The sequence below is a fragment of the Suillus subaureus genome, assembly GCF_016647635.1.
Source record: "Suillus subaureus strain MN1 chromosome Unknown BJ212scaffold_35, whole genome shotgun sequence".
NCBI lineage: Eukaryota > Fungi > Basidiomycota > Agaricomycetes > Boletales > Suillaceae > Suillus > Suillus subaureus.
Genome location: NW_024538591.1, coordinates 417459 through 429615, shown reverse-complemented (window position 1 = coordinate 429615; position 12157 = coordinate 417459). Strand labels below are relative to the sequence as shown.

Here is a 12157-nt window from a genome sequence, read left to right as displayed (position 1 = left end):
GATATACTATTGTAATGGTCCCGGCATGGGCGAGGACGTTGGAGCCTGCTGACGGCGTCCGAGGGTGAAAGGCGAGGGTGGAGCCAAACTGTGAGCCTATCTTGTTCTTTTTGGGCTAGCGGGGGGATTGACGTCGCCGACGCGTTCAGTGTTTGAGCGCTGAGCACTCTTAAGGTACAGATTTTCTTGCATTTTTTAAAACCAAAGGTTCAAGGGTCTGAATCTGTTTTGAACTCGAGCCGGTCGGGCCTTTGCGAACACATTCTCATTGGTCTGGTCTGGGGTTCGCCCTCCTTGCCTGAACCTCACCGAAGGTTTGGTTTTGGGTTCGCCTCACTCCCACCGACTCACCATCCCATTGAACGTACTATGCCCACACCTTATATTCGTCACAATATCAACACCGCCCTTAGGCCCTAGGGCACCCATCTTCACTGCAGTTTCCTATGTCTGTAGTGGTATATAAACACAGAAGTTCTCTTTCTCCTTCTGAAATCACTTGTCAATTCTCAGGACTGTTCTACTTTGTTTCCTTCGCTCACCTTCGTCACAGATACATCAGTACTACCTTTTCCCTTTGAAAACTAGTCATCTTCATCAGGCCTCAACCCCGAACGGCGAGCATCCCATAATGCAGTCATCAGGGTCTTGGTTCGGTATGTTAACTATCGCTACTGTATGTCAATACCTACTGCATCATGATTTCACTACCCAGCGTCCTCGATGACTCGTTTGAAAAATCCTTCAGAAACTGGAAGTGGATCATTTTCTGCATGCATTTGTTACACGCTGCATGGCGTGTTGTTCATGATACATATCATGCTTATCGTATCTTATATATATCACTGGGGACACTGTGTGACTCTCCCGTTCACACCCACGAACACTGATTTTTGGCCCGTGGTGCTGAGTGCGTCACTACAAGCATTTTACACGGTGTGTCCGCCATTTTCTTACTAATACACCAATGACGGGCTTCGTCTAGCTCTACACAGCTGTCCTGGTCTTCCTCACCCAACGGGTTGCGATGTCAAGGGCCCTTGTACGCCGTCTGAAGTTAACTACCATACACGACATCTTCAGCGCATGGGCAGGCCTTGGTTCCGCACTCAGTAATGTCTGGAAACAAACTCGTATCCCTGCATCGTTGTGGGCGACCACTGCTGTGACAACCTACCTTGTATGCATCTCTGTGCTGCATGTCACCTCTTCCACCCTCCTACAATTTCAAACATTCAACTCTTCTGTGACAACCAATATTTCAACAACACTAGGATGGGTAGATATATCAAGTAGTGTTGCGAAGAACCCGGAAGCTATGACTGCATCTTTACCGGCTATCAGTCGATTTCCTGGATTTCTCTCTGCAGGGATATCAAATAATACAGTCTATGACACCCTGCAAACGAGCTCTATAGTCGGACGTGCAACGGTGAATGCAATGACGATAACCTCGAGTTGCGGATTACTTCCAAATGTCACATACTCTCGAAATAACAACACAGCAAGTGCTCCGCTTGGTAATGGAAATATTATGGAAATGATTGGATCTTCCCCCTGTACGTGAACATAGTGTAAAATGTTATTCCATCATGTTTAAAAATACCCACAGGGACAGACCAGATACGAGTACTTCAAAATGGCGGCGGTCCGATCAATGCAGTTTGTGCCAACGTTTTTAGTGCTTACTCTGAAACTAATCAGCGGTTGTCCCACATTAGTCCGACGTGTACGCAACCCCTGCCGTCTTGTTAATGGTCTCTACTTTGTTGGAGATCGAGCCTTCAGTACAAAAGGAGGTTGCGGTACCGGCAATTTGGGTATGTCCAGGTGCGTTTGCCTTTTGGAATGTAACCACCATAACAAACCCTTCTGCAGGTGTGAACCAAACCATTGAAGTCTATTTTATGCAATGCTCACTGTCGACCAACAACGCCACAGTGGTGATCGACATGCAAACCAACACTTTAGAGAATCCCATGCCTGTCCCGCAGCCATCCACGCAATGGGAGGAAACGCTTCAGTGGACATCCACCGACTGGTCAGCAAATGTGCGTTAAACACCACCCGTTTCTGGTGGTTACCGAAGTTCACTAATCCGTTGTCTACACCAGGTTGGTTACATTCTTTCTATTGCAGGCGGTAGCGGGTATCGATTTATAGATCAATCTGACTATACCAGCGAACCCTCGATTGTGGATGAGTTCAGACCTTACTTTTGCTATGATACTGCCACGATGCCTTACCCATGGTCTTTTATTCTAGGTCTATAATGACATTGGTAGGATTGGATCTCTCAGCTCAATATCTCCAATCGTCCACCGACTGGGACCAACCTCCCGTTTCTGATTTCACCTTGAGCCGGGATAAACTAGAAGCCGCTATTGCGCAAACAGTTGCACAAGTCACTTGAATGGGTGAGGGATCATGCTAGTATGCATGGCTCTGTTATTACTCACACTGCGTCACCAACTCAGCAGAGCGAATGAATGGAGGAATTCAACCTGGCAATGGGACGGCCCTTGCCTATGAGGAGGTGATCGCCCTACGCCTGAATGTCAGTATTAACTGCACAAAACCTCTTTCCAGTTGACTGATGCACACATGTTATAGATCACCCTTCTTCCTGTAAGTTCGCGACTGTTGAAGGGTGACGAGACTCGGACTAGGAACTAGAAACGAAGGGAGAAACTCAGTCTTCGGATTGAGAGACTAAAGGCTACGATCGATCATACCTAGAAACGAAGGGAGAAACTAAGTAGGTAGTTAGAACTAATGTATCATATATATTATTAAGCGCTGGTACTCACCTCAGTCTTCGGATTGAGAGACTGAGGAGAGAGCATTCTGAGATGCTGGAATAAAAGGAAAGTCGTTGAAACGGAGAAGGAAAAGGGCATGTGTAGAACACGTGTAGTAAGTAGTGATTGTGTATGTAAAGAAAGGTATGCGTGGTAGACGCATTCCAATAGCGACACTATTTACGCAATGATAGTTTGTTAAAGTTGATTCTAGTTGCTGTTTGCGACCTCTGCGTCGGTGATCATGTTGGGATTGGCTCTACACATGACAAGAGCATTTCATCCATCCCGCAACAGTCGGGCTCCTATCTCAAATGCAGGTGCACTGCAACTCTTATGGTTGGGCTATCATTCAGCATCTGTCCATAAAGCTTTGCAACATGTGGAACATCCGACGGAGGCTAACTTACGTCGTGCAGGCATGATGGATGTTTCTTTTGCAAGCATGACATCTGACGAAGAGTTGCCAATGAAGAGTTTCATTGATGGTCTCCCTGTCCAGGCGGTTGACCATGACGATAGGATGTCACATTGAGTTTGAAAACGTTGGACACGATAAAGACTGTAACATCTTGGTGTTGGCCATGTGTAATATGCATAATGCCTGTCAGAAGTCTTCGTCGAATACTGTGCATGGCAACTCCAATATCCTCGTTGGCACGTATTTAGTTCTATCTCATTCTCCAGTTTTCCTTCTCCTTCCAGAAAATTCCACACTCTACAATGTATTATCTCGTGTTGATTTGCTGATAAAGTGGTCGATCCCTATTTATAAGTCTATTCATTTTCTCTCATGTGAACGTTCGTTGAACACTACGGTCCCAAACCGACCAGTCATCTCGTAGATCAAGCTCCGCTCCACAAATGACGCCGCATAAGCTAAGTGATGAGGCGTCATGCCACACAGTCAACAGGTGGCATGTCGGACAAAGAAATGCACACGAGGGCCTCAGAGCCGTTCACGTGCCGCTCAACATGCCAGAGGTGGAGGTGCATACGCGTGGCGAGGATTGCAAGAGTAAAGACCTGAAAACTGTACGTTCGTGTTTGCAGACGCTGTCAGTAGGAATTCGAAATAGAATTGTGACGTGCATACCATACGAGGGAGGAGAATACGAAATACATCTGTGAAACATGAATGACTGCATCGTATCGAAAGGTAATGTTTACGCACATCCAATCGCAATATTGGCAGAAGAACGTTCATGGCCGAGAAGACTTCGAAACAGTAATCATCGTGGATGAGCACGGAAAAATATGTAAGGCCTGACTCACGTAGACCACATGCATAGTAGAATATGTTATGCTTCACTAACATGGCGTACAGAGGGTCCGTAGCTGACCGCCAGCTCTGTATAGCGCGTGTGATCGTGAGGCAGACGAGTACTTGAGATAGCATCGCTCAGCGTGAGTCTGTAATGCATGCTTCGAGTTCCCGACTACATACCCAGTTGAAACACAAACGCGAGGATGAAAGGCAAGAATAATCGAATGTCGTGTGAGCTCCAGGAGCAGCCTTGGATGCATGGGATCGCGCCAGTCGTGACTGCAAAAGTGGAGTGAATACAACGAGTAGTATAATGGCGGGGGAAGTGAGAGAACAAACCATCAGAAGGAGCACCGGTGACAAGCAAAATGGCGATGGACGATACGATGGTTACCTGGCTGGTTCGTCACACATGAGCTAGGACGTGGAGCGGGCATGCGACTCACAAAAAGGGCGGACAGCATGGCTACGAGTACGATTCTGTTGTTGTTCCAGAGTGCATACGTTCTGAGAATAAAAAAGCCTGGGTGAATCTAATCAGGGGATCAAATATGTCGCGGGGTGAGGAGAGATACATTCAGAGAAAGTGAGTGATATCACTGCAAAAACTGTGAGAGAAAAGAGTAACGCTCGGTAAGGATGTGCATGCAGCATGTGTTGTGCGCGTACATGAGGAAATATTGTTCAATATCTGGCATTTCTAGCGAAGTTGTACAGTAAGCATCGTCATCAGTGGAAGTCCACTGCACACACCTTTGGATTCTCGTTTTGGGTCAAGGCCACTGAAGCAAAGCATGTCAATTCATTATCGAGGGGATGTGCAGTATTGGGAATAAACGTACAGCATAAGTCCAAGATAATCAGGACAAATGGTACATACCGTGCAATGGTATAAAGGCCTTTTACCTTTGTCCAGCGTGATCGGAGTAGGAATGTCCACTTCGAACACCATATTATCAACATCCGAAGCGAGGCGTGTCACGGAACAAGTGCATTACCTCTTCGTGAAGTGAACATACAAAATCATAGGTCTACATAAGCGAGTTTGACTGCGAACAAGAATATATCAGGACAAGCTTACCCAGAACGTCGCCGTCGATACTGAGCCGTCAGGTTAGAATGAGGAAGAAGCAGTTCAGAGTCTTCAGGCAGCACGCACTGTAAATGTACTGGTGATCATATGTTCGTTATTATCCTCCCTTCAAAAAAAAGAAAGAACGCACTGCTAAGAATTGCAAATTCTTGGCCGTTGCGATATCGTCAACCGAATATTCCATCTGCAGATATTCGCTCGAGCAATAGGAGCCCAAGTTTCGCGTGCACACTTTTTTCATCTTCTTATGAATGAACCGGGAACCGATCAAGGGGAGGCTGTGAACATTGTTACCATTTGGCTGGGCATGATGATCATGGTGGATCTATCAATTGGACCTTAATGTAGTCACAGGATGCACTAGTCGAGGCGGAGCAGACGCGCAGCTAATGCTGGTGGTATGCATGCAACTATGTATGGCATCTATGACTTCGGACACCTGTGAGATCCCTGGTACCTGCTCCAGTCAGTCTCTTTCCGTGACAAACCCAACTGCTACAGTAGGATTGGGTAGAGCCGTGAGCGCGCTGCCTTAGTACCAGATGTCGTTACTTGAGAAATCGACCACCAAGTACTATGCACAATAAGGTTACCTGCTGTGTATAGGTATGATCGACAAGCTCGCAAGTTGATACAAAAATTCGCATCATGGCATATGGTCGTTGTGATGGTCGTTGGTTCTTCAGCGTTACTTCTGAAAGGCTTGATAAACCTCGGCCGTTTTAGGTGTACGCTTAATCAAAGAATTCGCGCACGATGATATGTGAAGCAGATTGATCTGGATTGATATAGGTGTCATAAACGGATCCGGAGAATAAGAATTGCAGCCCGTGCATGTGCTTTTTAAGGCACGACAGTATCTTTCCATCAGGACCCGATGCACACCATCGATTAGAAGGCCACTTATCGATTATATGTAGATAACGAATCTAGGGTCCGTACTGAGGGAGCCTGAAAGTTCGAAAGTTCTCTCCGTCCTGTTCGTCCGCTCTTTCTGTCTCCATCATCCGACAAACCATGGTCACGCTGAAATGTGCTGCTGGTGTTCTCGCAGGTGTCCCTGACCTAACGCTAGAGATCATGTCCGCGTTTGCCTCGTGCCTCAAGCCTATGATAATGTGCCTCCCGGTGACGTCCAAAGTTGGGCCAAATTCCGAGGCGTTCCGGATAGCCAAATTGGGGCCGGACGGTGCGGAGAGAATGAACGAATGAACGGTCGGCCATTTCCAAATTTTCGGTATATACCAGGTACCTGTGGGTGGAATATGCCGTGGTTCCTCTTGATGACTTCGTGGATTGCATGGCGGTGCTGTCCAATACAACAAATTAGACTTCTCGAGATCAAGATGGGGTATCTCCCGACATCACCCAGCGATTCGCAAGCCGATGACGTATAACAGGATAACAAGTCTATATAGTGACATGGAATCCGTGTTAGTATGTGGTGATATCGACGAACTTGATGAGCTGATGCGCAGCTGTGACCTGGGACTGGAACGCTACTGGTCAACACTAGTTCTGCGGGTTTCGGATGTAGGTGATCCAGAAGCCAGCTACGCCGTATATCGGATAGTAGATCTGAACGTTAGTGAGACCCATTCTCGCACTTTATCGCGGAAGAAAGAACGGAGGGTTGATGGATTGGGGACACGACATCGATATAGCTGTACGTGATAGCGGCACGGGGTGAAATTTTGAAAAAGCGGATGAAACGTGGTGGCGTGGGGTTATTTCTAAACATACTTGGGGTGATATTCACGGGAACCTCATATGGAAAGTCTGACGATGTCATGATTCAGCTTCCATGTATAATTCAAGAATCAAAATGGTGCGTTGCCTTACAATCACTGGCATGTGCAGGCCCTGGTATCAAGTTATTTCTTGACTCTTTAGAAGCACTTTGAGTGTTTTCTATCAAGCGGAATCCAATGGTTTTCTGTGTCACGGTGGCACTTCAACTTACCTGAAGTTCAAACATTCATGTACTAATGTCTGACCAAAGACACTGGGCCTCAATTGTTTGATTCTTTGGAACGACCTACCACCCATATAAGGTCTTCCCTGTCGATAATTCGGAAGCGAGATGTGACCGTCAGCATTTTGAAACGTCACGGTGTTATCGAGGACGAGAGAAGAAAAGATAAGTTTCCGAGTCGTGGTAACATCGCCTTGACTCTTACTAGGGCGGTTTGGGAGGGATTTAGTAGGGGGTGCCAGAGTTATAAAAAATGCGACCAAGGTAAGTGGCTGTCAGACGCTGAAGTGGCTACTCACCATGACTCGATAAGACACAGTACTATAAGCGGTCTTCACGAATGCGACGTAGCTGGGCTCCTGTAAATGGTGTCATCCCGGCCGCTTAAATGGGCAAACTTGAAATACCCCGCATAAACGTTTCACCTAGTTCCTGTTGGTGGAATGTTCGTTGTCCTTGACGCGGTTCTGCCACGTATGCTCACCTTGAAGCAGAACTAGTTCTGCCGCACAGTTGATATAAATTGAATGTGGCAAGTCCCGAACTTGAGCTTGGATCCTCAAAGACAATCGCCCCGTCTGAGTGAGTAATCATCTGGCTTGAAGACTTGGGCAACTTGGACATCATATCTATTTCACATTTAGCTCTTCCTGGACGTACCACCATTAGCACCTTTGCGTACACCACACAGCCAAAATTTGACGTGGGTGGTTTTTTTTCGATACTGGCAGTCATCACTGACACATAGTATAGGCTACTAGACACCATGAAGATCCAGTTCACCTACTACCTCACCATCCTTGCCGCCGCCGGGGCGAATGCAGCTCTTTCTAGCACATGCACATATGATTGCCTAGATCCTGATGCTTCCGCTAGCTGCGGTGCAGGCTGGGGACCCGTCTGGGACCCTAGCCTCAACTGCAAAATCTGCTGCGCTAACTCGTTGGAGTAGCCATCGAGTTTGTACAGATGATATATTTTATCTTTATCTAGTTACCTATCAAAGCACTCAACGGCATTTGCATCCTCCGATGCGCGCGCTTGGGATATTCACCCTCCTATGCCTGGGTGATTGTCACGCAGGTCCTCTCTAACGCAGGATACATCACCTATAGGGAACTCGTGCAAAAATTGGTTAGCATCTAAACAGCGAGCTTGGAAACAGGGCCGCGAAGGTCGAGAGCTTCGGATTTACCTGTCTCCTGTTAAATACGTTGTTCCACCACCTCGTTCGAAAGGGAAACAAAGCCCAGATGCTAATCAACAATTTCTAGAACATACAATAAGGACATTATATATTACATGTTGACGGTTTGTCCATGAGCACGGGCAAGGTCTACACGACGATCGGCCGCGATGATTTCATCAAGGATGGATAAGCCAGCGGGTATCTCAGAGATCAGATAAATAGGATATACAGCCCTGTACTCAAGCCGAAAATCCAATATGTAAATGACGAGCCATTCGAACCAGTCTCGTACATCGACACCGTGCGCAGTACTTACTGCTGGTGGAATTGCTAGTACGTATAATGGGCTTCAGAACAGTGAATCAAGGACCTGCAAAATCCTTCAGTCTCCACTCCATCAATCGGAGTCAACTCACCTTACATGGCCGCCAATGACCTTGGGGTCTTTGCCAGGCTAATGAGACTGGCTGTTCAGATTTTTTCCAGAGAAGATTGAGGGAACCGTCAAGCAAAGCAACCTAGAAATCGGCGTCATTCACGTTGTCCTCAATTGGCTTGCTCATGAGTTCATATCGCAATACATGTCACTCCCATGACAAAAATGGATTCTTGGGAGGGAGTTATACAAGCGCGTCCCAATTTCTAAATCAACCAGCCATCTCGTGGATCAAGTTCCACTCCACAAACAACGCCGAATAAGCCAAGCGTCACGTCTTATAGTTTACAGGTGGCATGTCGGACAAAGAAATGCACACGATGGCCACGGGGCTGTCCACGCGCCGCTCAGCATGCCAGAGGTGGAGATGCATGCGCGTAGCGAGGATTGCAAAAATAAAGGCCTGCAAACTGTACATGCGGATTTGGAGACGCTGTCAGTATGAAATCGGAACAGAATTGTGATGTGCATACTTTTGGAGGGAGCAGTATACAGAATACATCTGCGAAACATCAATGACTACATCATATCGAAGGGCATTATGTACGCACATCCGAAAGTAGCACTGGCAGAAGAACGTTCACGGCAGAGAAAACTTTTGAAACGGTAATCATTGCTGATGAGCACGGAAACATATCTAAGGCTTGACTCACGCAGACTGCATGCATAGTAGAACATGTTATGCTTCACCAGCATGACGTACAGATCGCACTTGGCCGACCGCCAGCTCTGTATAACGCGTATGATCGTGAGACAGACCAGTCCTAGAGAGAGAGTCCGTCAGCGTGAGCCTGCAATGTATGCTCCCAGTTCCCAACTACATACCCAGTTGAAAAACAAACATGAGAATAAAAGGCAAGAAGAATCGTACAACGTGTGGGCTCCGGGAGCAGCCTGAGATTCCTGGGATGGCACTAGTCGTGACTGCGAAAGTGAAGTGAATATAGCGAATAGTATGATGGCGGGGAAAGTGAGAGTACAAACCACCAGTACTAGTGGTAAACAAAATAGCGATAGATGATGCAATGGTTGCCTGATTGGCTCGTCAAACATGAGCTAGGGTGTGGAGCGCGCATGTGACTCACCAAAAGAGCGGACAGCATGGCTACGAGTATGATTCTATTGTTGTTCCAGAGTGCATATGTTCTGAGAATAAAAAAGCCTGGATGAATCTGATCAGGGAACATCTATGTCACGGGGATAAGGAGAGATACATTCAGAGAAAGTGAGTGATATCAATCTGAAATCTGTGAGAGGAAAGAGCAACGCTCGGTAAGGATGTGCATGCAGTATGTACTGTGCGCGTACATGAGGAAATATTGTTCAATGTCTGGCATTTCTAGTGAAGTCATACGGTAAGCGTTCTCATCAGTGGCAGTCCGCTGTACATACCTTGACGTTCTCATTTTGGGTCAAGGCCACTGAAGCAAAGCATATCAATTCATTATCGGGAGGATGTGCAGTATGGAGATGAACGTACGACATAGGTCGACGATGATAAGGACATATGGGACATATCGTGCCACGATATAAAGGCCTTTTACCTTTGTCCAACGCGATCGAAGTAGGAATGTCCACTTCCAAGTCAAACACCTATATTATCAACATCCAAAGCGAGGGCGTATCATGGAACAAGTGCATTACCTCTTTGTGAAGTGAACAAACGAAGTCATAGGCCTACATAAGCGAGTTTACCGGCTGACAAGAGCAGATTAGGACAAGCCTACCCAGAATGTCGCCGTCGATGCTGATACCGTCAGGTTAGCTAGAATAAGGAAGAAGCAGTTCAAACAGCACATACTGTAAAGGTACTGGTGACCACATGTTCGTTATTATCCTGCCTTCACATTAAGAAGAACGCACCGCTAAGAATTTCAAATTCCGGGCCGCTACAATTTCATCAACCGAATATTCCATCTGGATTCGCTCGAGAAGTCAAAAACTAAAGTTTCGCGCACACCTTTTTATCTTTCTCGTGAATGAGATGGGAACCCATAAGGAGAGCTGTGAATATCACCATTCAGCCGAGTTGATGATCATGAGGGATCCCACAATTAGATTGATGTAGTCGCAGGGTACACTAGACGGGGCGCAACTTGATAAAACTTACAGGCAGTGTCGGAAACGTAGAGTGATCTCGCTGAGAGGGTGATTAGTCAAAGTACTCTTTCAAGATGCAAAACACACTGGAGAAGGGCAGGGCTTTCCCGATGACCTTGTTCTATAAGTGTCGTATATTTTTAGTTGCAATGCAGCGTGGTAGGGGACGCTGGAGGTAGGCCACATCGGCACCGTAAATTAGACATCCATAGTCTGTAGGGCTTTGTCGTAGCGTAGTGCTCTTCACCACTTCTTGCATTGGCAGCCTTGCTTGCGACACACAAGCATGCAGTCGCGGACATACCGCTCCAGCAGGAATAAACCGACCGCCGTTTTGTACTCGAGTACATAGGGGTAGAGCCTTCGGCACACCGCCTTATTACCGGGTAACTAGACATGAGAAATTCTCCACCAAGTAATATGTAAAACAAGGTTACCTACTGTGTATAGGCACGATCGACACTCGCAAGTTGATTCAAAAATTCGCATCATGACATGTGAATGTTGTTGGACGCCGAGAGATCCGACGAGTCCATGACCGAACGATCCGAGATAGGAACGGCGCGATAGACGATACACGGTGAGGAGCAGGTTCGACCGCAACCCAAAAGAAGTGAGGACGACGCTGTGACGTCGGTTCGAGCTTGTCAATATTCTACTTTGCTACGTACGTTTTCTTGTTCCTATCCTACTTAGTATAAAGCCTAGAGGCCAAGCAGACGAGCATCTTAGTTCTTTCTAGAGACTGAGATTACTAAGAACGCGAACAGTCGTGAGCGAGACGAGTCACTGTATTCAATATACTTTACCTAAGAATGCGAACACTAGACACTAGTTAGTGAAGCTCTGCTCTGGTAAGTACAGTACTCACCTCAGTCGACGTGAGCGAGACAACTAAGGTATGTAGAAAATAGGAAGGCGAGTAACGCTAAGTGTCTTGGCTCCCCAAACATAAGCAAACAATACTGCCGATGGTCGTAATCAAATTATCGACAATTACTTCGTTCTATTAATAGCTCCCGTTCGCATCCGCTTGTACATCTGCTCACAAGAAATGTTGCAATGGCGAAGATTACTTCTGTAAAGCTTCATTTACCTATTTTTCCTTGCTCCACCACTCGTTCTAAAGGGAAACAAAGCACAGATTATCATGCTAACCAACAGCTTCTAGAACATACAATAATGACATTGTATATTACACGTTGACGGTTTGTCCATGAGCGTGGGCAAGGCTTGCCTGTCTACACGACGATCGGCCACGATGATTTCATCGAGGATGGATGAGCCAGTGAGTAT

At 46.7% G+C, this 12157-nt stretch overlaps 6 protein-coding genes across 6 annotated transcripts; 3 read left to right on the top strand and 3 right to left on the bottom strand.

Moving 5' to 3' along the window:
* The first annotated feature begins 923 nt into the window (after window positions 1–923).
* Window positions 924–2586, top strand: BJ212DRAFT_620825 (uncharacterized protein). The gene is made up of 5 exons (XM_041343675.1): window positions 924–1559; window positions 1613–1662; window positions 1722–1830; window positions 1942–2051; window positions 2115–2586. Exons 1-5 carry the CDS (start codon window positions 1028–1030, stop codon window positions 2271–2273), a joined length of 960 nt encoding a protein of 319 aa, XP_041189087.1. The 5' UTR covers window positions 924–1027; the 3' UTR covers window positions 2274–2586.
* Window positions 2182–3450, top strand: BJ212DRAFT_620837 (uncharacterized protein). Its single transcript, XM_041343676.1, has 5 exons — window positions 2182–2203; window positions 2266–2417; window positions 2478–2557; window positions 2614–2628; window positions 3016–3450. The coding sequence occupies exons 2-5, from the start codon at window positions 2414–2416 to the stop codon at window positions 3334–3336; spliced, it is 420 nt and encodes a 139-aa protein (XP_041189086.1). The 5' UTR covers window positions 2182–2203; window positions 2266–2413; the 3' UTR covers window positions 3337–3450.
* Window positions 3451–4264: 814 nt separating this feature from the next.
* Window positions 4265–5625, bottom strand: BJ212DRAFT_620696 (uncharacterized protein). The gene is made up of 11 exons (XM_041343674.1): window positions 5292–5625; window positions 5228–5237; window positions 5150–5169; window positions 5067–5099; window positions 4911–5007; window positions 4822–4850; window positions 4738–4768; window positions 4644–4676; window positions 4515–4591; window positions 4408–4466; window positions 4265–4347 (listed from the first exon to the last, which is right to left on the bottom strand). Exons 1-10 carry the CDS (start codon window positions 5400–5402, stop codon window positions 4410–4412), a joined length of 498 nt encoding a protein of 165 aa, XP_041189085.1. The 5' UTR covers window positions 5403–5625; the 3' UTR covers window positions 4265–4347; window positions 4408–4409.
* A 553-nt stretch (window positions 5626–6178) lies between these two features.
* On the top strand, window positions 6179–8088 carry BJ212DRAFT_1302736 (uncharacterized protein; the record flags this gene model as incomplete). The annotated part of the gene is made up of 8 exons (XM_041333308.1): window positions 6179–6350; window positions 6600–6745; window positions 6826–6989; window positions 7216–7400; window positions 7566–7610; window positions 7674–7718; window positions 7781–7839; window positions 7885–8088. The coding sequence occupies 8 exons, from the start codon at window positions 6179–6181 to the stop codon at window positions 8086–8088; spliced, it is 1020 nt and encodes a 339-aa protein (XP_041189084.1).
* Window positions 8089–8991: 903 nt separating this feature from the next.
* On the bottom strand, window positions 8992–9620 carry BJ212DRAFT_1380845 (uncharacterized protein). The gene is made up of 5 exons (XM_041336639.1): window positions 9587–9620; window positions 9415–9525; window positions 9313–9356; window positions 9235–9263; window positions 8992–9171 (listed from the first exon to the last, which is right to left on the bottom strand). The coding sequence occupies exons 1-5, from the start codon at window positions 9603–9605 to the stop codon at window positions 9033–9035; spliced, it is 342 nt and encodes a 113-aa protein (XP_041189083.1). The 5' UTR covers window positions 9606–9620; the 3' UTR covers window positions 8992–9032.
* Window positions 9621–9622: 2 nt separating this feature from the next.
* Window positions 9623–10938, bottom strand: BJ212DRAFT_620635 (uncharacterized protein). Its single transcript, XM_041343673.1, has 9 exons — window positions 10625–10938; window positions 10563–10572; window positions 10489–10508; window positions 10406–10438; window positions 10242–10338; window positions 10154–10182; window positions 10070–10100; window positions 9976–10008; window positions 9623–9923 (listed from the first exon to the last, which is right to left on the bottom strand). The coding sequence occupies exons 1-9, from the start codon at window positions 10676–10678 to the stop codon at window positions 9754–9756; spliced, it is 477 nt and encodes a 158-aa protein (XP_041189082.1). The 5' UTR covers window positions 10679–10938; the 3' UTR covers window positions 9623–9753.
* Between the last annotated feature and the right edge of the window lie 1219 nt (window positions 10939–12157).